The 20,724-nt window shown below is 56.8% G+C and overlaps 1 protein-coding gene across 3 annotated transcripts in view; it reads right to left on the bottom strand.

Annotated features, from left to right (window-relative positions):
- ZBTB16 (zinc finger and BTB domain containing 16) overlaps positions 1 to 20,724 on the bottom strand; it is a 56,494-nt gene that overhangs the window by 35,386 nt on the left and 384 nt on the right. For 2 of the 3 annotated variants that reach the window (XM_058041348.1, XM_058041346.1), the window contains exon 2: positions 18,995 to 20,332. In XM_058041348.1, coding sequence (XP_057897331.1) covers positions 18,995 to 20,262 — 1,268 coding nt within the window. In that variant the 5' untranslated portion in view covers positions 20,263 to 20,332. Of the gene's footprint in view, positions 1 to 18,994; positions 20,337 to 20,724 lie in introns of all 3 variants that reach the window. The other variant, XM_058041347.1, reaches the window with a different exon arrangement.

The raw sequence follows: 20,724 nt of genomic DNA, 5'->3' as shown, positions 1-20,724 counted from the left end.
AGAACTCCCCAGGAGAGAGCTTTATCCATGTGAACATTCCCTTTGTGTGTCCCAGACCGCCAGGCAAGAGGGCCCATGGGTTTGCCAGAGGTGGGACAGCACGGATGGGAAACCATCAGCTGCATCTCTTGGATGCAGCCGCAGTGGGAATCTTCCCCTGTCCATCACAGCAGGACAGGGGGGCACAGATGCTGCCACAGGTCCAGAGGTTTGAGACCTGCAGCTTTCAGAAGGGGATTCAGAATGCAGCCACTGCACAATTCACTCAAAGTGCACTGAGGGATGGCACCGGGTGTCAGCAGCTTCTGCCAGCCCCGGGATCAGCCCCGCATCTCTGCTGCACCCCGGGATGATGGAGGCTGATGTGAACAGTTCCACGATCCCCCACCGTCACCAAGGGGTTAACGCGTGGCGATGCATCGGCCCTGCTGGGAATAACAGGCGCTGATGGCCCTCCAAAACCATTGTCCCCATTCTCGGGGCATCTGGTGACAGTGACGCGCTGAGCTCTTCGAGAGGAGCTGCGCTGGGCAGCCTCGGCCCCGGGCTGCGCTGGGCACGGGCTGAGCCAGCCTGACATGGGTGTCAGAGCAGAGCACGGGAGCTGCTGCTCTGGAATCATCTGAGATCTGTGACACGGGTGTCAGAGCAGAGCACGGGAGCTGCTGCTCTGGAATCATCTGAGATCTGTGACACGGGTGTCAGAGGCATCAGTGGAGCTGCTGCTCTTGAGTCACACAAGATCTCCACAAAACAGCAAAGTGACCTTCTCGCTGAGTACATCTGCCGCAGCAGCGGCGTGATTATGCAGATGTTTTGATTCCTAATTCAGAAATAATAAGCGGTTCACAGATTCCAAGTTTAAAAATATATTCATCATCTGGTTTCCGTAGCAGCACGTGTGCCATTGGAGCACCAGCAAAGTGCTGGCCTCGGCCACGCCTTCCTGCCGACCTTCAGCATGCTTGGGACACCTGGCTCTGAGCAGCCTGGGCTGGTGGAAGATGTCCCTGTCCGTGGCAGGGGGCTGGAGCTGGATGAGCTTTAAGGGCCCCGCCAACCCAAACCATTTTGGGATTCTGTGACACAGGAAAAGGATTCAGCATCATGCATCTGATGCTTTCCAGAGACAACAGTCCTGGGATGGTCCAGGCAGCATCATCCTGCTGCTCCCCAGGGAAGGGGGAGCCTGTAGCTCCTGAAGCCCCCAGGAAATGGCAAAAGTCCCCACAGAGCCAAAAGAAGAGAGACAGGGGAAAGTGGATATGCTATTGGGGTGCTGGAGCACAGAGAAATTTAAATGAGGGGGAGAATTTTAGGGTAGAGGGAATTTTGTTTTAATTTCCACTCTCTTTGATGACCTGACCACAGGGCTAAGGCTGGACATGCATCAGGAACAGGGTGGTGCCCCAGAGCTGCCTAAGGGATGAGCTGGGATGGGCCAGGAGCTGCTTCCCTGCACTGAGCTCTTCTTGAGGGAGCAGGAACAGCCCCCAGGTGCCAGATGGAATCCATCCACAGCTTGGCTGCTCTGTTCCATGAGGGGGACATGTGTCTCCCACCCCTCACCTCCCTGTGGAGATGCTGACGATGCTGCTGCCCCCTCCCTGGTGCCCCCCTGGTTCCTGCCCCGGCTCACCCGCCTGGGAACTGCCCAGGGAACGGGCACAGACCACAGGGAAACGCTGCTGCTGCTGCTCCCATGAGCAGCCTAGATCCTGAGGAGTTTTATAAGGTAATCAAATATGCAAGAGATTCAACAAACTAATTTCAAGCACACACCTGGGGTCCTCTGATAATGTCGGCTGTGCCTATACAGCGCAAGGATTAAAATTTCATAGAGTCATGATTTCATCAGTCGCTAAACTACAAAGGATTAATTAACAGCCAGGGAAGAGCTCATGGCTTGGAAATACAGTCTTAAGGAAAATATCTATCTTGGCTCTCCAGATGTCAGCACACAGACGAATAAAGCTTTGATGAAAACACTTTCTTATTATTAGCAACTCCAAAACACTGTGTTTTTGTAGCTGGAATTAAGGATGCCCAATTCCAACCTGCCACCGCCTGGATCTGTGCATTGTCACGTGCCTTTCTGGAGGGCTGGTTTGGGCTCCTGGGATGTGACTGTTTGGCACACACCGGGGTTTTATGCCTGTATTTTGGGGATGGGCAGAGACACCTGCCTTGGGGAGGGGATGGGAGAGCCCCAAGCATGCAGGAGCCCAGCCACGGGTCTCGCCTTTGCTCTGAGCACACTGCCTGCCCTGTGCTCACGGGCTCCCAGAGAGTCTCCCAAAGCATTCCTCATGCTGGGCTGGCTGGGTTTCAGAAGTCTGGGAGGGAGAACAGGCGACGGCCTCAGCACTGGCAGTGCGAGTGGGAGCAGCAGCATCTTCTCTCCCCTCCCCTGCGAAGATGAATTAGGGAGCTGTCAGTGAGGGACAGGCGCAGCAGCCGTGTTGCTGTACGGGGGCACTGGAAGTGTCTTTGATTAATGAAACTGTAACGCTGGGCTGTTACACAGTCCTTCTCCGGCAGGAGAGATGCCCTGGGACAGGCTGGAAATGCCGGGCTCCACTTGCATTCCCCAGATGCTTCTCCAGCCCCAGACTGGGCTCCTCCCGTCCTCTGCCAGCACCATGCCTTTGCCCAGGTCTGTGCCGCCTCCTCAGGAGTTCCCAGGGAGGACAAAGAACTAATTATTTCCAATTACAAGTTGGGAAGTGAACATTATGCACCTTGTCAAGGCAGCAAATTAACAAATCTGCACTGCACCGGGTTTTGGGGAGCCCCAAGGAAGAGGAGGTGGCAGCAAGGGAAGCACCTCGGCAGCTCAGGGACTGGGGCCACTGCTGCCCATCCAACTGCACAATCCCCCTTGGAGAACACGTATTTTTGGGAGAGACTGTGGAAATGGGAAGCGTCAAAGGAGCTTGCACAGCCGGAGCAGAGCTGTCAGCACCGCACGGTGCAGCACGCGGGGCTGCTGTGCTGCATCCACCGTGTCCGGGCTGGCTCTGCTCCCAAAGCCACGCCAACATCTGTGCCCAGGGACGAGCTGGAGCTGTCACCCCATGGCAGAGCTGCGTGGGCAGATGCTGCTGGCTCTGCAGGGCCCTGCACCGGGGACAGCAGCAGGGGCACGGCACGGGCAGCCTTCCCTGCAGTTTCACCCTCCTGCACCGGGTCCAGCGCCAGTGCACCGACAGGAAGACGCTGCCTCAGCTCTCCATAATTAGTTTTGCTCAGTGTACAACATGTTTTGATGAAAAATAAATAAATACCTTCCTGGCGAGCCAAGCTGTGAGCGGGACGCCAGCACTGACAGCACGCTCCACTCCCCGTGGCCCCGGCCAAAAGTACGCGGCGTCCCGCGGCCGGGCGTTGCTGAGCCATCCTGGCACCCTGGGACCTCCCCGAGGAGCCTTGCTCACCATTAATTCATTTATGAGCAGCCTCACCCCCTCCCCAACATGCACAACAGGTTCCATGCAAATTCGGGAGCTTTTAAATTATACCGTTAATGAAAGCAAATAAAGGCAGTTAAAAGGCAATTTGCTCAATTGGTGTTAATATTTAAGCACAGCATGTGCAAAAACGAGATCGCAGAATTTGGTTTTTCCATGAGAAAACTTTTGGTCCCAACTTTTCTGAAGAAAGGATGGCTCATGCCAGTGAATGCTGTGCCCAGGATCAGGTCTGGAGGCCCCTTGGCAGCAGCCAGCCAGTCCCCTGTGTGCCCCAGCAGCTCCACAATATCTACGATATTGGCAATTCCTCCTCTGTCAAGGGGTGCAACTCCCACCCTCTTGTGTGCCAGCATCCCCACAGCCCTATGCCCTCATGCAAACCTTTCCTGGGGGCAAAACCACGGGGACAGTGGGAGCCCTGAGCATCCCCTGTGGGACTTGAAACACGGGTGGCGGCTGGGGCGTGGGCAGGCAGAGGTGTCACGGGTGTCACTACTGCCAGCACTGCAGCCCCAGTGCATCCCCAGCCCAGCACACCATTGTCACCACACATAAACCCTCCATGTGCTGGGAACGTGGTGGCCGCTGTGCCAGCAAACAGCAAGGACACACCACCAGGCAGCACGAGCTGCCCTGGCACCCCTGAGGCACAGCATCCCTGCCAGGCACACTCTGGCCATTGCCTCCCGCACCCAGAGCGTGATGTTGGTGTCGTAACAGTAATACATTCCTAAATAAAGCTGGAAACAGTGACCTGGCACCAAATTACCACAGGCAAAAGCAGCTGATGATGCCCCTCAGAGCAGCCCCACTCCTGGCCATGCCCTGGCTCAGGGGTTACGATGCTCTTGCATAAATTCCCTTTCAAAACAGGAGCTGCCAGTGAATGAGACCTCGATTTCTAATGGTTGGAAATATTTTGTACACTCTGCTGCTCCCTCTGTACCCCTTTGTCAGGGCTGAGGGCTGACGGCTAAAGCGGGTACCAAAAGACCATCTGTAGCTCCCGTCTTTACAGAGAACTTTAAATAGGGGGATGAATGAGCACAGGAATTAATGAATGATAAAGCCGTATGGTCCCAGTCAGCCTCCTACGCCGGGATGTGGCATTCAAACCCTCCCAGCCTTCTGCCACAAAGAGAGGTTTCTAAGCTACAAAAAAAAGGCAGGAAAAAAAAGGGGGGGGGGGGGGGATGGTGCATGCAAGTTTTTAACAACAAATGCAGTGCCTTGCCTGCAGGTTCCCACTGGATTTCCCTGTGCCAGGCTGGGGGAAGGCATGAGGGAGGGAAAACCGGGGGTTTCCTCAGAGCCACCTGCAGCTCCCCTTGATGGAGCAGTGAGAGGGTTGGCTCTGGGGCCCATCCATGTGCCGGGTGGGGGCTGCAGACAGACAGGGCACCCTGGGGTCTCACACCAGCAAGGGTGGGCAGATTTTGGATAGGCTGTCTGGACTGACCATGCTGCATCCACTTGGCCAGCCTCTGCAGCATCTGCAGCATCCCCACACCTCATCCATTTAAATATGCCTGGTAAAAACTAAAGAACCTGGAAAAGCTGAAGGGTGTTTCAGGTGAGGGGTCAAAAGGGAGGGCGTGCACAGAAGCACATCCATTAGAAACCAGCTCTACCAAAAAAAGGTAAAAAAGATAAACCACGGCTTAAGGTACATAAATGAAGCCTGCTCACCAGTGCCAGAGAAAAGATGCTCCAGCTCACAGTTCATGGCTGGAGATTAACAGGTGACACCCAGGGAAAGACAAGGACATGGAGGGAAGAGCTGCTGTTGCTTATGGAGGCTCCTGCCAGCCCAGGAACACCAACAAGGCAAAGCCAGGATCAAACACCCCAAATCAGTTCAAATCCTGTTCAAGAATCAGGGTCTGCTGGGAGGCAATGTCTGTCTCCAAAACAACCCAGAAGAGGCAGAGGGAGTGTGGCGCAGGACTGGAACACTACTTGTGTTTTAAAAGCTGTCATGTGTAAAGCATTAGTGGTTTTGAAATTGCATTCTCGAGTTAATTAAATGGACAATCTCTTGTACATAAAAAGTGAAAGCACACAATCAAAAGCTAGGGAAGAGGACGTGTGTCTCTGGAGCAGGGTGCTGCCTCTCCTTGCCCACTCTGCTGATCCAAGTGTGCCACGGGAGCCGCTGTCCTGGTGTGCCAGCACAGTGCCAGGGAGGCTGTGTGCTCTGTCCTGAGGCATTCAGCATCCCCAAGCCCTGCCTGGGCACTGCACTGACCCATCCCATGGGTCAGTTTACCCACAGGCTCCACTCAGGGGTTCCCTCTGTACAGGGATTTTTACTGGCTGATGGCAGTGTGGACACCCGTGGCAGTTATCTCTGCTGCAGTAAAACACCGACCTTCAGTTTTAGGCAGGAGGTAATGTTCACCATCGACTGGATCCACCATAAACTGTTGATAATTACTATTATCTCTGAGTTAATCTTGTGAGAGGTCAACAGTTTTATAAAAAACTTGCAAGCTGTATCTTTTATCTTCCAACTTCATATCTGGGTCAAAAGGTCAATTACTGCAGCTTGCTGAGTTGGGATTTCAGAAAAAATGCCTGCTCCCACCCCAAAGCCCCACTGGTGCACGTGAGCAGGCACCCACCCTTGCCCGGGCAAAGCACCCAAACTCTTGGGCTGAGAAGGGGAAGAGTTTTCTCAGCCAGGGCTATCCCTGTCCGTGAGCGGAGCTGGGCTGGCTGCTGGCACACCGAGGGGCTGGGGCACATCCCGAGCACTGGGATGCGGCCAACGCGTCCTGTGTGTCACTCTGGGGAATGCACAGCCCCTGCCTCGTGGCACAGAGCTCGGGAGATGCCAACCCCACCCGCAAGGCTCTGTGTGTGGGCAGCTGCCTCCCTGCGCCGGGTGCACAAAATGAGCGTGTAAACGCCTGGGCTCTGCTCCCACACCCACCCATGCAGGTGGCACATGGAACCAGAGCAGAAACCTTTGCAGGGGCTGGGAGAAGCCCCAAAAATGGATGAAGCTGTGACCCCCACTCTGATCCTACTGCCTCCCCGTGCTCTGCATCACCAAAGACCATCGCTGCTGTTATTTTACCCCCTGAGGATGCTGCCAGGCAGCTCTGGGCAATATCTCTCACTTGAGAAGCAAAAAAATGCTTTGGTGCTGCTGCAGCCCCTCCCGTGAGCGCAGCCCGGGCCCGTGGAGCATTGCTCAACTGCTCGGCAGGCAGGTGTCATAAACAAGCAGGCACATGGCAAACATATCGATTTCCCCGAGCTTATCGCGCAGCAACCGGTGCTCAGTTACCAGGCTACTTTAATATGTAATTTACTGCGAGAAGGGAGAGCAGGGCTGAGGCTGGCTGGAATATTTACTGTGGGATGGACCGGGAGGTGGAAGGTGTGAGCAGAAGGGAAGCACGGCGTCTCCTGCCTCCAGCCACCCTTAGTATTTTCTAACCATTAAAAAAAACCCAGCCCCTTGCTGCTGCGATGGAGTGTTTACACAGATGCCATTAATCTTCTTCTGCAACTGCTTATACTATGAAAATATAGTCTTAGCTGCCTGGGCTCTCCATCTCCTTCGTTTAAATTCAGATGCTTAATTTCTGTCAAAACAGAGCCCACCAAAATTACCTTCATCCCTTTCTGGTGCTCAACTTGCCTCACCATCAGAGAGCTGCCTGTCAGAGTGGGGAGGGACCCCAGGTGGGAGCCTGGAAAAATGGGAGAGGGGTGGCATTTCAAAGGCTTCTCCTCTCCAGCCTAGATAGGACCAGATGTGACAGCCAAAACCAAAGCCCAGCCTGAGACAATGCTCCCACCCTGCATCCAGTCACCCACTGGGAGGGGAGATCCTTGCCCTGACTCAGCACCTCCACCTGCCTGGGGAGGTGTTTTGCCTGTCTCCCCAGCCCATCAGCACGGCTTTGGTGGGGACAGAACCATCCTGTCTCCTTCCTTGCCCTCTTCTGCATCCCAAGGTATTTTGCAGATGTGACCCTCAGGAGAATCCTGGGATCCACGGGAGGTTGGTGTTTTCAGGGCACAATATTTTAAAAATCCTTCTTGTACAGTACCTCTCAGTAGAACTTTTGGAATTTTCAAGATAAATACTGGTAATTTGATTCTTATCTTCTTCAAATCCAATTCTAAGGCAATTTTGTGTAAAGGACACTAATTATAGCCCAAGGGGAAAGAAAAGGTAACCCATCAGCGAGAACACACTGGAAACGTTTAAAGGGGAAACGTTTAAGGGGGTACAGGGCACTGAAAAGTTAAATAGATTTCAAATCTGCTCTGGCAAGAGCAATAATATGTCAGGTGAAAATGATGCTCAGCACCATTCCTGCTCCCCAGCTGGTCCTCCCCGTGGGCAGCTCAGTGCTGTGCTGGAAGTGTCAGCAGCTGGGGCTGCGTCCAGGTTGCTCTGCACGTCCTTTTGGGAATGCCTGGCCACTCCAGAGCTGGGCTGGGACAGGCAGCAGGGCAGGGACAGCCCCATCTCTGTGCCCACACAGTCATGATGCTTTTCACCCTCATTTCCCTGGCATTATTTACTAAGGAAAAGGCAAAGTTTATACACACAGGGAAACATAACCAGCAACAGACACTGAAAATGACAAAACCATTACTTGCTAATACAAATATTATGGATTTTCCAACAAACACCTCTAAACATGGGATATTCTGGCTGCAAAACACATCTGGAGGCAGAAGCCCCCACATGCTCCAGCAAACAAATAGTTCTCTGTTCACTGCTGAAGAGCACCCTGAGGAGGAGGAGGAGGATGGTGGGGAGAGCACACTGACCACTGCCACATGGCACAGCCTGAACATTACAGCTCCTATAAAATAATAAAACCCCAATGCCGGGATGCAGAGCCAGGATGAGGCAGAAGATAATGCAGGAAGAATCAAAGGGATCTGGCAATCCAAACGGAGTCTTGTTTAATGAGTGCTGCCACAGGCTGTCGTTCCACAGGCATTAACATCCATCGTTACCATCCCTTCCAAGGCGACACGGTTATTCCCTTTAACACGGTGACACTTGCAGCTAACTCATGTCTGACCCAGACAGCCAGGGCAGACGCCGTGTGAGAGGTGACCAGAGGTAATTGAAAATACACTCGCCGCAGACCGGAGCAGAAGGGCTGCCTCAGCAGCAGCCCTTGGTGCAACAGGTGACAGCGGTGGCACCTGGAGGATGACCGGCACGGGCACACGGTAAATCAGCACTTTGCTGGGGCAGAGCTGGGCTGCCCGGGGCACAGGGAGCAGCAGAGCCACGGTCCCTGGGTCCTGGAGCACATGGGCACCAGAGCACACGGTCACCAGAACACACAGTGCCTGGGTCCCTGGGTCCCCAGAGCACAGGGTCCCTGAGTCCCCGGGGCACATGGGCACCAGAGCACACAGTCCCTGGAGCACAGGGTCACCAGGGCACACAGTCCCTGGGTCCCTGGGGCACATGGGCACCAGAGCACAGGGTCCCTGGAGCACAGGGTCCCCAGAGCACAGGGTCCCTGGAGCACAGGGTCACCAGGGCACACGGTCACCAGAACACACAGTGCCTGGGTCCCCGGGTCCCTGGAGCACAGGGTCCCTGGAGTGCATGGTCCCTGAGTCCCCGGAGCACACAGTCCCCAGAGCAGGAGGACCACGAGCAGCACAGCTCTGGCACCTCACTCTCCGTGGCTGCGTGCCGCAGCGCCGCATGCGGTGCCGGTGCCGGTGCCGATGGAAGGGCCCTTCCCCGACACACACACACGGATTGCTGGCAGGCAGCTCGCCGTGCACGGCCGCTTCGTTCACTTGGCAACAAAGGTGCTAAGGAGGGAGTGAGCTGTTCTCCACCTCCAGCCAGAGGAGGATGTGGCACAGCTGCCAGCGGTGCCACTGGCCCAGCCTTTGGTGCCCCACCATGTGGCAATGGCACCATGGGAGAAGTGAGAAGCATCCTGAGTGTCATCCTCAGGAGATGCCCATCTCTGTGACCCCTCACTCAGCCCCCCAGCACCACGGTCCCCTCTTCTGCCATTCCCTTCCCATCTTCTGGCCAGGCAGAGCTGCACTGGTCTCTCTGCCAGTGCAAGGTCCAGTGTAAGCTCTCCTCCCAGCGATGCCTGCACCCTAAACACACAACCCACGAGAGGCCCCAGCACCCATGTGCTGCCTGGTCATGGCCCCCGCTCCAGGGCAGCCTGCCACAGAGCCCACCCTGCTAAATAATGCATTGACAGTGCTCACTGCTGCAAGGCAAGGATGATAAACATTGCTGCACTACTCTAAGTTACATTTGGTTCAACGCTGAGGGAAGAGCTGCCTCCAGCTAAAGGGTCAGAGAAGCCAGAAATCAATAGAGGCGCTTGCCTCAGCATCCTGAGATGCCAGTGTCCCTCCCCAGACCCTGGGCAGGGTTGGGCTGGGGGAATCCCACAGGCAGGTCTGGGGGCATCCCCTGGCAGCCCGGGTGCTGCCCCACTCTCAGGTACTGCTGACTCAGCGCCCTGCAGGCTGGGAGCTGCCAGTGGCCCAGTTCCCACCACAACACCCATTTCCTACAGCCCTGCCCTACATGCAATCTTCCCCACAGCCCCAGAAATGCAAATCCCAAATTCCCCCCAAAAAACCCAACCAAATGCTGCCCTTCAGTCAGGGTGATGATGAACTCAAAGGCTAGGGGAGGCATGGCAAAGTCAGGATAGCATTTCCCCATCCCTCACCCAAGGAGCAGACAGGAAACTGGAAAGCAAAATCAATTACTTTTCACTTTTCTTCCACTGGGAAGGTTTTCACCCAAGTTAAAATGCTCCTAGGATGATTCCTGCTACAGGGAAGCAGGTTTTCTGCCAGTTTCATTGCACATTCTGGTTCCCACCAACACAACTTGTGTAAGAGAAGGTAGGGGCAGTGTGGGCAGAGCTGCCCAAAGAGGCTTCACGTGTGACAAGCGCCTCTGGTCACTGCTCTTACTCGCAGGAGTGCCCTGCCCTGCGCTCGGCACTTGGCATCTTTTCTACGAACAGGGGGAAGGAAGAAAGAGAAGAGGAAATCACCTCGTTCCTGGTACAAACAGCAGAGCACCCCGTAGGGGGGGAGGTGGGCGGGAGACACGGAGGGTTTCGGTTCTGAGCACGGGGCCGTTTCGCAGAAAGGGGCCCAAGTGCGAGGGGTGGCGGCTCTGTGCCATGCCCCGACCACCCAGGACCCTCCCTGGTGCCGTGGGGCCGGCGGCACTGCAGCGGGGCTGAGCAGCGGGCGCTGCCAGGGGCTCGGTGCCGTGCGATGCTGTGGGTGCGGGGTCAGTGAGGCACTGCCAGGGGCTCGGTGCTGTGGGTGCAGGGTCAGTGAGGCTCTGCCAGGGGCTCGGTGCCACGCAATGCTGTGGGTGCAGCGCCAGGCGGGCACACACGCTCGCCCTTATCTCTCCCACGCACGGGCCGCTCGCGTGCGCCGTGCAGCCGGCCGTGACCGCAGCCGTGCCCGGCCCCGATAAGATCCGTCACCACGCTGCCTGTGCCGCGGCTGGCAGCCCGACTCACACAGCCCGAGAGCCGCTGGCAGGGTCTCTCTGCACCGAGCACCCCCTGCACATCCTCTCTGTGCCTCCCCCCAACAGGGAGCCTTTTCTGCTACTATTTGCACATCCTATTCCAGACCTGTGGCAACAGAACGGCTTCGATTGGGGGGGACCTTAAAGCTCATCCCATTTCAACCCTCTGCCATGGGCACGGACACCTTCCACTATCCCAGGTTGCTCCAACCCCTGTCCAGCCTGGCCTCGGACACTTCCAGGGATGAGGCAGCCACAGCTTCTCTGGGAAGCTGTGCCAGAGCCTTATCACCCTCACAGGTAAAGGTGATGCCTGAGTTCACAGACATCTCTGTTCCTGCAGGACAGCAAAGCCCTGAGAAACCAGCGGAACAGCCAAAGACACCTCCAGTGAAATCTGAAAGGCAACGAGCTGCCCCAAAACCCTTGTGCTGCCATGCATGTGCACTTTCAAGAAGGCCGCCTGGGTTTCGGTTGAGTTTTTTGAAAACACTGCCTGTGCTGTGGTGAAACTGGATTTCTTGGAGTCATAGCCTTCCTGGGTTTACTCTGTGCACACCAAAATTAGTACAACCTGTCCCTAAATACCATAATAAAAAACACGTAGTAAGTGCTTTGCCTTTATTTATGTCAGTGGTGGTTTCAAGCAGGATGAATCATGCTTCCTCCTTAGCACTCCTTTCTAATATGATTTACTATAAATACTCCATCGAGATGAGAATGAGGGAAGGTGACCAAGGGCAAAGCATGTGGAGTCCAGCACCATCCCCAGACTCAGTGGCAAGAGCATAAAAGCACATTCAGTAGTTATGATGGAGTGGAAAACCACATGTGGGTTGTAACGGTGCAGTACCTGGTGTGGAAATCATAGCATCACAGAATAGCCTGAGCTCAAAAGGATCATCAACATCCAACTACTGGCACAGCACAGGACATTCCCAAAACCCCACCATGTGCCTGAGAGCATTGTCCAACTGCTCCTTGAACTCTGGCAGGGTCGGTGTTCGAGAATCACAGAGGTTGGGAAAGATGTCTGACAGCACCGAAACCAACCATTCCCCGGCACTGCCAAACCCACCATGAAACACGTCCCCAAGTCTGGCGCTGGACAAGGCCTGGTGCTTGGGGCCGGCGGTTTCTTGAGTTTCTCTTTGTTTTTATGCTGTTTCCCTTCTCCATAGGTGACCAAGGTGACAGCAAGGCCCTTGCTGTGGCCCAAGCTGCAGCAGGGTGGAGGTGCATGCTCTGCAGCAGGGCGCACCGTGGTGCCGCGCAGCCCAGCAGCGGTGCGGGCACGCAGCGCTCCGCTGAGCGAGCGCGGGGTTATCAGCGCGGCTGATACACGCCGATAAGAGCCCATCTCTGCGCTGACACCCGAACAAAGCACGGCGTTTAACGCTGATTTATGGCGGCCGGCCGGCTCTAGCCGAGCTCTGCGCTATGTGCCTACGTGGAGAGGCTTTTCCTCAATCGCGCATCGCCCGCTTGTTTGCTAAACAACTTGCCAATAAAACAGCAATGAGACAACCAAGGCCGATGGAAACCTGAACCAGCACAGCAGGGCATGTATCCAACCATAATCTACTTAAAATCAGTTAAGAACACTACAGCGAAAATGATCCGGGCGGCCCTGGCCCCTGGCCAGCACGCAAGCCTGGGCCACAAAGGCTCGCTCCCGCAACCCCGATTCTAGGGCAACGCTCCCTCCTTCAGATGCACAGTGACCTCTTGCCAAAAACAGGAATCGACCTCTTGCGAGTGACGTGGTCCAACAGCACTGGTGCTCTTCCAAAGGTACCTGCTGCTCTGCTGTCCGCACAGAAGTTACCCAGAGCGCTGCCACCGCGAACCAGCGCGTTCCACACCGAAACCAAGGGCTTCAGGCACGCCTCAGCCCGGATAGAGATTGTCCAAAACAGACACAGAGGTGATGCTCCTGAACACCCCACAGCAGCTCTGAGCAACTGGGAACAAAAGTAGATGTCACGACTGCACTGGAAACTCATCGGCCGATGTGACAAAGGTGTCTGGCCACACACAGACTCCCCTGCCATGTCTGCATTTATTCCAAACGATGCAAGAACCTTTCCCTGTTGCTCATATGATATCCTGTCTGAAATTCCCTTTGTGCCACCCTCCCTGTTTCAGCTGGTACCTGTCACACCACCAAACTCTGCCAGGGCCAGGGTGCACGCCAAGCTCTGTGCGGGTTGCTGGCTGCAGAGCCCTTGCAGCAAAGGAGGGAGCGATGCCCTGCAAAGGACTGATCCCACCATAAAGTGCTGAGCCAGGCCAGGGAGAAGAACCCCTCACCGGCAGAGTGACACAAGCCAGGACTGCCGGGTGAGGAGGAATGAATGGAATAGGCTAATTTACACAGGAAGTGAGCACTTACCAGACCCTTCATCCCAACACACAAAACCCTCTGCCATATCTGGAAGCAATTACACCCAGTTAACATGATCTGCCTGCCACTAAAATTAACTGCAAACAGAAATATTTTTCACTTTTGCAACAGGAGATGCCATGGCCCCGTGTTTGGCTGCTGGGAAATATTTAGTAATTACTCATTTAAAGCCTCTCTTGAAGCTGTCAAGGGGGGCAAGGGGGGAATAAAAGAAAAATCTTGCTAATTGCAGGCAAAAAGGAAAATGCAGATCATTTTACTCTATCCAAGGAAAACAGATTTACAGACTGGTGTAACTAAAGAGCCAACATCCCACAGAAGCAGGGAAGGCTGCAGGAATGCTCCGTCACCAACAGCCCAGGCTGCTCCGCACCACTCCTATGGTCCACAGGGAAAGGAAGAAAGGGTGGGCAGAGTCACCCCTGAGCCAGCACAGGCTCTCTGAGGGGCCCTCTGTACAATGCTGCAAAGGCACTGTAACCAACAACGGTACGAGGATGCTCTGCAAATCTCATCGAGCTGTGCAGCAACAGCCAGCTCTGGGGAAAAGCCCCCCAAGTGTCCCCAGTGTGGCAGGTTCAAGCACTGGGGTCCCAGCCCTGCAGCCAGTGGGGTCCTGGTCCCTGGCAACTGAGGGGTGCTGGGGAAGGGGCTGCACACCAGGCAGAGAGCAGGCAATGACCCCATCACACCCCTGCATGTCCCTCTGCAAGGTGTCAGAAGCACCAGGCATCATGGCCAGGAGAAACCAGAGTTTCACCGGGCAGGGGGAACCAAACAAACAAAAAACACACAGAAATAGGTGTTTTGTGATGGGAACCTCAGAGCTTCGCTTTCAAATGCAGTGCATGCATTACTAAACTGATGCAGAATAATGGATGGAATTATGCGGAAGCCAAAGGGAGCTTTTCTCCCTCCACACTCGGAGCTGAGTATGGAAATGGTTAAGTCACCCACTGAATAAATCAAAAGTTCAAGGCTGCAACATACCACGTTGTATTCCCGCTCTGCCCATGACAAGAACCAGAGAGCCCCCGAAATCCCAAGCATCCTGCGCGGGGTCTCGGCCGGCGCTCACAGGTTACACGCTCGGGGTCAGCGCCGTGGACCTTAGCTGCAACATTCATTTCCTGAGCGGGGCACGTCCCCCTGCCCATAAAGCTAATCAGAGCTTCCTCGCCCGGCTGCCCTGCGCCGCGGCCCGGCCCCGGCAACGCTGGTTTCCATTAGCCCCTTATGATGCCAGGTGCCGCTAATAAGGCCCATCAGCGAGAAACAAGAGCTGCCAGGTCATCCTCCAACTCTGGAAGTAATCATGGGCAGAGTTTGGGGGGCTGCTGCCCTGGCTTTTCCTTCCCTCCCCCGCTTGCTTTCCATTTTTCCTCCTTTTTTTGAAAGTTAAATTGCAGTGGAACATAAATTGACAAATGCTTAAAATGAAATAAAAAACAACTACTGTATTCGGCTACTGAAATTAACACTAATAACATCTCACAAAGCACTTGGGATCCGATTTATCACGTTTATTGCTTTAATGGTACACTGCATCTGTTTCTCACTGTGACATGCCGAGCAGTGCCAACGTGCCTAATGGCATTAGCAGTACAACGCTCAGCTAATCCAGGTGGAGAGAGGGGAGGTGAGGCTGCCAGAGGAAGAGCCAAAGGCTGGATCCCCATGGGAAGCTGCAGTTTTCCCAAGCAGGAGCATTTCAGACTGTGGGAGCATTGATCCCTGCCCTGAACACTGGTGCTGCTGGTAGCAGACAGGCAGTTCCACTGCTTTTCTGTCCTTCAATGGGAAAAGAGGGCACAAATCTGGAGTTTGAGGTACAGTGGCTGGCCAGCAGCCACTGGGGTATAGCGAGCCTCCTCACCCTTGCCCTTAACCCCCCCATTGGAGCACACACATCTTTAGCTGACAGCTCAGCCATGGAACCTCACAATGCAGAACAGACCTGGCAGCTGGAATGGAAGCCTTCCCCAAGGTACAGGCTCCCCACATGACATGAGGGCAAGCACCTTCCACCCAGAGTCAGCCCACGAGGAGCATTGCCCCACCATCACCATCATCACTTCTTCTCTCCAGCCCAGCATCTCCCTCTCGCAGTGATGTGCTGCCCGCAGCCGCATCGCCGTGGTGGGAACTCCCCCGCTGGCTTGGGGCCCTTGCTGTGCCATAAATGAAGCGTATGGGATCACATCCCCACTGGCAGCCCTCCCAGTCGCTATCACTTTATAAAAGACATGGTTTCATTTTTTTAAAGTTTTAAGGTGTTTAGTTCCCGGTGACAAATTATGCCAGGCTCAGCTGGCACAGCTCTCACCTTACAGCTTGGAGGTATTCCGTCACAAAACAGCCCCCAAAAGGGCCACTGAACTATGGCTTTTTTGTCTGCAATTAGAAGTGACGATCAATACTAACATTAGATTAAGTTTGAACTTTGCTGAACCCAGAAGGAAATCTTTTATAAAAAAAATTAAAGACTCGACGACTCAATCTACACTCAATTAGTCAAAATCATAAGCTCGGTAAGGGAGAAAGAAAATGGATCATGCAGCAGCCAGTGGGTTCAGGGACCCGAAAACCCTGATCAGAGGCAGTGCCCAGGCTTGTGGCCACTTGGCCCCCCAAAGGTCACAGCTCAGTGCTCCTGGGTATGACAGGGCACAGGCAACGCTGCCACGAGGCCAAGGATTTGTGTTACCACACTGGGCCAGGGCAGATGACTGTCCCTCGGGCACTGTCTGTCACCCAGAGCCAGCGGCCCCCTGTGCTCGCCGAGGCCAACCCAACCCTCTGCTCTCCTTTTTCCTGCACGTGATTCCCAATGAAGACAGGAACAACACTCAGAAGGCTCCAAGACTATAAACATATATGTTTACACTTCTATAGGCATGTGTGTGTGTAAACAAACAGCCCTGCCATATGCATGGGCTGCCTGTGCTCTGCAAACAGGCTCGGCACGCAGAATGAGCGGCACTGGCGCTGGGTGGCTTCGGGCTGTGTCACCTGCTGGGGCTTGGCACGTGGGAGCTGTCACACTGGCAGCCAAACGCCCATGGAACAGAGAGGTACCCCCGCCCCTGCCCCCTGTCCTGGCCCCCGGCTCGGCACAGCTGGGAACGGCTCTGATCGGGCACCTCCGCCTCGCATCGGGGTCGGAAAGCAAAACCACAGCAGCGAGAGCACGGCAGAAGGAGGTCAGCGAGAGTCAGCGAGCGACAGCGCGCTGCCCCCGGCACATCCTGCCCCTCCAGCGCTGGGGAGATGCTGCCCAGAGCCCAGCACAGGGCACAGACCCCCGGCCCCCTCACCACCAGGCAGGGAGAGAAGAGGAGCCCGCAGCCAGCACGGTGCAGCTGCCACCAGAGCTGCTCCGGCAGAGCTGCAGATCCCAGCCCAGCGCAGATGCTGTTTAACAGCTCCATGAATACAATAGGATCCCACAAATCCTCCCCAAATGGTAATTCTCACAACGTATTAGAAAGCAAACACTATAAAAAAGCCACATGAGACCCTGTCTACACACAAACCGCCTGGGATTTCGACTTTGGGGGCCGGGGAGTGAGTTCATTGGACTGTTACCCAATGCCTTTCAACACGGACGGTCTTACAGATCAGTTTAAACACGGCTCAAAGGATTTGGCTAACCCTGCAAAGTTTGCCAGCGCCAGGTAATCGGTCAGAAAGCAAGAACAGACAAACAGAGTTTGGTGCTGGCTTCAGCAACTGCCTTTAAGGCTCCACTGGCTGGGGCCAGCGCTGAGCTGCATGCTCCAGGCAGACCCCGAGCCCCGCGGAGCATGGCGTGTGCCCAGGCTCACGTTAACATCATGAACGAGTGAGAAATCAGCTACGGCTGCAGCCGCGGCTGTCAAAGCAGGCTGAGCCCGGGAAGGCGCTGTGAAATAGGGGCTGCCGCGCTGGACAGCTGGGCCACGCTCCCTCGTCTCTCGACCCCGGGGGAAGGACCTGACCGCGCAGCTCTCCCTCCCTCTGGACGGATGCACGGCTGGCCACAGGAGCTTCTGGACAGCCCCAGCATCGCCCCCACCGCGGCCACAGCAATCGCTGCTCTGGGCTTGGAGGGGGAAAGGGAGAGCCTTGAGACCGTGGCAGAAAGGCACGTTAAAATTCTCCCTGAGCCCTCACTGCAGCTCTCCCGGTGACGTTCGGTCTGCATCACCGCACGGCCGAGGCGGCTTCGGGGACGTAACCAGCGCCAGCCCGGCTCTCCCGCTCGCCGGAGGGGGAACAAAGCCGAGAGCGGCCGTGCCCCCGCACGGAGCCGAGCAGCCCCGAGGGGTCCCTGCGGCAGAGCGAGGGGCGATGCCGGCGGCGCCCGCGGGGCCGCGCAGGGCGGAGGATCCCGGCCCCGCAGCCCGGCTCCCGCACCCGGAGCGCGCCGGGCGGAGCGCACCGGGAGCCGCCGCTCCGGCAGCCGCTATCCCGACCCGCTGGCGGGCGGCGAGCGGCACCGGCTGCCCCGCCGGAGGCACGTGCCGGCACGGACACCGGCCCCGAGCCCTGTGCGCATCAGGACTAATTAACCTGTTGATTCATTAAAACCTGACAGGCTGCGCAGCCAGGGGAGGCAGGGAGATGCTACGGCAGCGCGCCGGTGATGTCTTCCCTAGGCGGGACGCTGCTGTCCTGTCGCGGGGCTGCAGCCACGGCGGTGGCCAGAGCGGCACGTTCAGAGCCATGGGATCTGACTGGTGACGCCGATTTTGGTGTGGCAATTAACGCGGCTCCCTTCCCCAGCCAAATGAGGGAACAAGCCCCGGTCCCTGTACCGCGAGCAGAGGCAGTAAACAGCGGAGCACTGAGCTCACGTGTCAGGAACCACCACCCGCTCGCAGCCCGCAGCAAGCCCGGGTGCGGGGCTGGGAGTGAGCACGGACCCCCACCCCGGGCAGGGCAGCCCGAAGCCGCTTCTGCAGCCATTGGAGGTTCAGCCCTTCACCTTCCCCGCAGGGACAGACCCGCGGCTCTGCGGCAGCCCGAGCCCTCTGCGCTCGCCCCGGCGTTACCCAGCCTGACCCCCGCGCCACTTTCTGCGAAGTGTAAATGTTTCATAAACCGGAAAGCTGAGCGGCACAAACCCCCCGGGCTGGCAAATCACCACATGTTGCCACCGCTGCCCGTGCTGGCGTGCCCCGGCACTGGCACAGGGGGGACAGCTCTCAGCAGAGTGGGCGAGCGCTGCCTGTCCCCACTGCTTCTCTCCACACGCAGATCCCTAAACTCAAAGGGCAGCAACTGTGAGCTGCTTGGTTGATGCCAGCCAGGGAAACTGGTGGTGTTTATGCTCGCAGGAAACACCGATGGCCTCAGCTCATCCGGGCCGTCCCCAGCCAGCACTCACTGGAAGGAACCTTCTGGCATGGTAACAGACCCGGGGGAGCTGCAACAGCCATCCCTCTGAGAATGCTACTTCACAAACTGGTTATGGGGTACATGATGGAAACTTTGCACCAGCACGTTTGACACTAAGCCAGAAACCAAAACCCTCTGGCAGATCCCGGCTGCCCGGTGCAGCATGCCACGGCACGGCCTCGCACTCACCTGTGCTGCTCGAGGGTCTCGTTGTCCGGCAGCTCTGCCCCACACACGCTGCACTGCTCACCCAGGGCTCTGCTCTCTGTCTTCATGCCAGCTGCCAGCTCCCCCAGCTTGCTGAACAGCTCCCGCTGGATGAAGCCCTGGGGCAGCAGCCCACCATAGGCGCTGAAGTCCATGGAGACAGCCAGGGCCGGCTGCACGTGCAGGGCGGACGCCGCAGTGGGCGGCACGCCGAGCACCGGCTCAGTCTTGTGGTTCGGCAGCAGCGAGTAGATGCCCAAGGGCTTCTCTCCCGGGGCAGCGGCGCACGGCTCCGGCCCCAGCGGCAGCCCCTGGCCAGGCTCGGGGGGTGGCTCGGCGCCCTCCTCGCGGGTGTAGTGCAGTTCACGGGCACTGGTGATGACACTGCTGCGGGTCGGGGTGCCAGGCCCTTCCTTGCCCTTCTCGTCAGGCTTCTCCCCACTGGAGGCACCGGGCTCGGCGGTCCGGGGGCTGTCGTGGCTGGAGGCCTCATCCACCTGCATTGCTTCAGTCTTGACTTCGGCGAGGCCAGCGGGGCGGCGGGCGGTGGCAGAGCGAGAGTCCTCGGGGGCACTGGGTGGCAGGGCGCTCTGCAGCAGTGACTGCCCGATGGTCATCAAGCTGTCCACCGCCGCCTTGGTGGGGCTCATGGAAGAGAGGGAGCAGTAGGATGCGGAGGCAGAGGGGCTCTGCTCCACTGTGGCTGCCAGGAGACTCTGGCTGGCCATGCCAGCATAGCCACCCTCCTCACCAGTGGGCTTGGAGATGAAGAGGCCCTTGATGTACCTCGACTTCTTCTCCTCCTCCTCCTCAGTGGTGGCGGCGGCGCCTCCATCAGCCATGGCGACCTCGGTGTCATTGTCCTCGGAGGCCTGTATAGTCTCCAGGATCTTCAGGCACTGCTCCTCCAGGTACTCAATTTCCAGGATCTCGGCAGCATAGAGCAGGTCATCCAGGTCCTCGACCTTGGCTTGTAGGGTGGCAGTGTACGCGTACTCCAGGATCTGCTGGAACGTCTTTGGCGAGAGGAAGTCCAGGGTGTAGTGCTGGCTGTTGCGGTGGAAGAGGATCTCGAACATCTTGCTGGTGCAGGCCAGCACGGTCCGGTGCGCGTGGAACTCCTGGCTGTCCACCATGATGACCACGTCGCACAGCGTCCCCGCCAGGCGCATCTGGTTGGCTTTGTGCAGCAGCCCGGTGGGGTGGCAGGGGTTCTGCAGCTGGATCAGCCCCATCTTAGTCAGATCCATGGCGCGCCCCAGGCTCACACATCAGGGTGTCTCGCCGTCGCTCAAATCTGGGACCAGCTTTGTGTGCCGACTATCTGCGAAAACAAAAGGCGGAGGGGGAGAGGAGAAGAGTGGAGCGGGAAAGGGGGAGTGGGGAGGGAAGAGACGAAAGAGAGAGAAAAGGGGAAAAAAGAGAAAAAAGGAGGGGGAGAGAGGAAAGCCGGGGGGAGAAAGGAGAGGAGAAGGGAGCGGGGAGTAGAAGGGAGTGGGGAGAAGTGAGCGGGGAGGGAGAGGGAGAGGGAAGTTAGCCCGGAGCCCGGCAGCGACTCGCCCAAAAGTTTCCACGCTGCTCGGCGGATCCGCAGCTGCCGGAGCCGCGTTCCCGTTACCGCCGGCCGGGGAAGGCGAGGGAGGGAAGGGAGAGGAAGGTGCGCATCCCCCGCCGCCGCCCGGCTCCAGCCCCGGCCGCCCCGTCCCGCCGGC

The sequence above is a fragment of the Melospiza georgiana genome, chromosome 27, assembly GCF_028018845.1.
Source record: "Melospiza georgiana isolate bMelGeo1 chromosome 27, bMelGeo1.pri, whole genome shotgun sequence".
NCBI classification, from domain to species: domain Eukaryota; kingdom Metazoa; phylum Chordata; class Aves; order Passeriformes; family Passerellidae; genus Melospiza; species Melospiza georgiana.
This window is presented reverse-complemented; position numbering and strand designations above follow the sequence as displayed.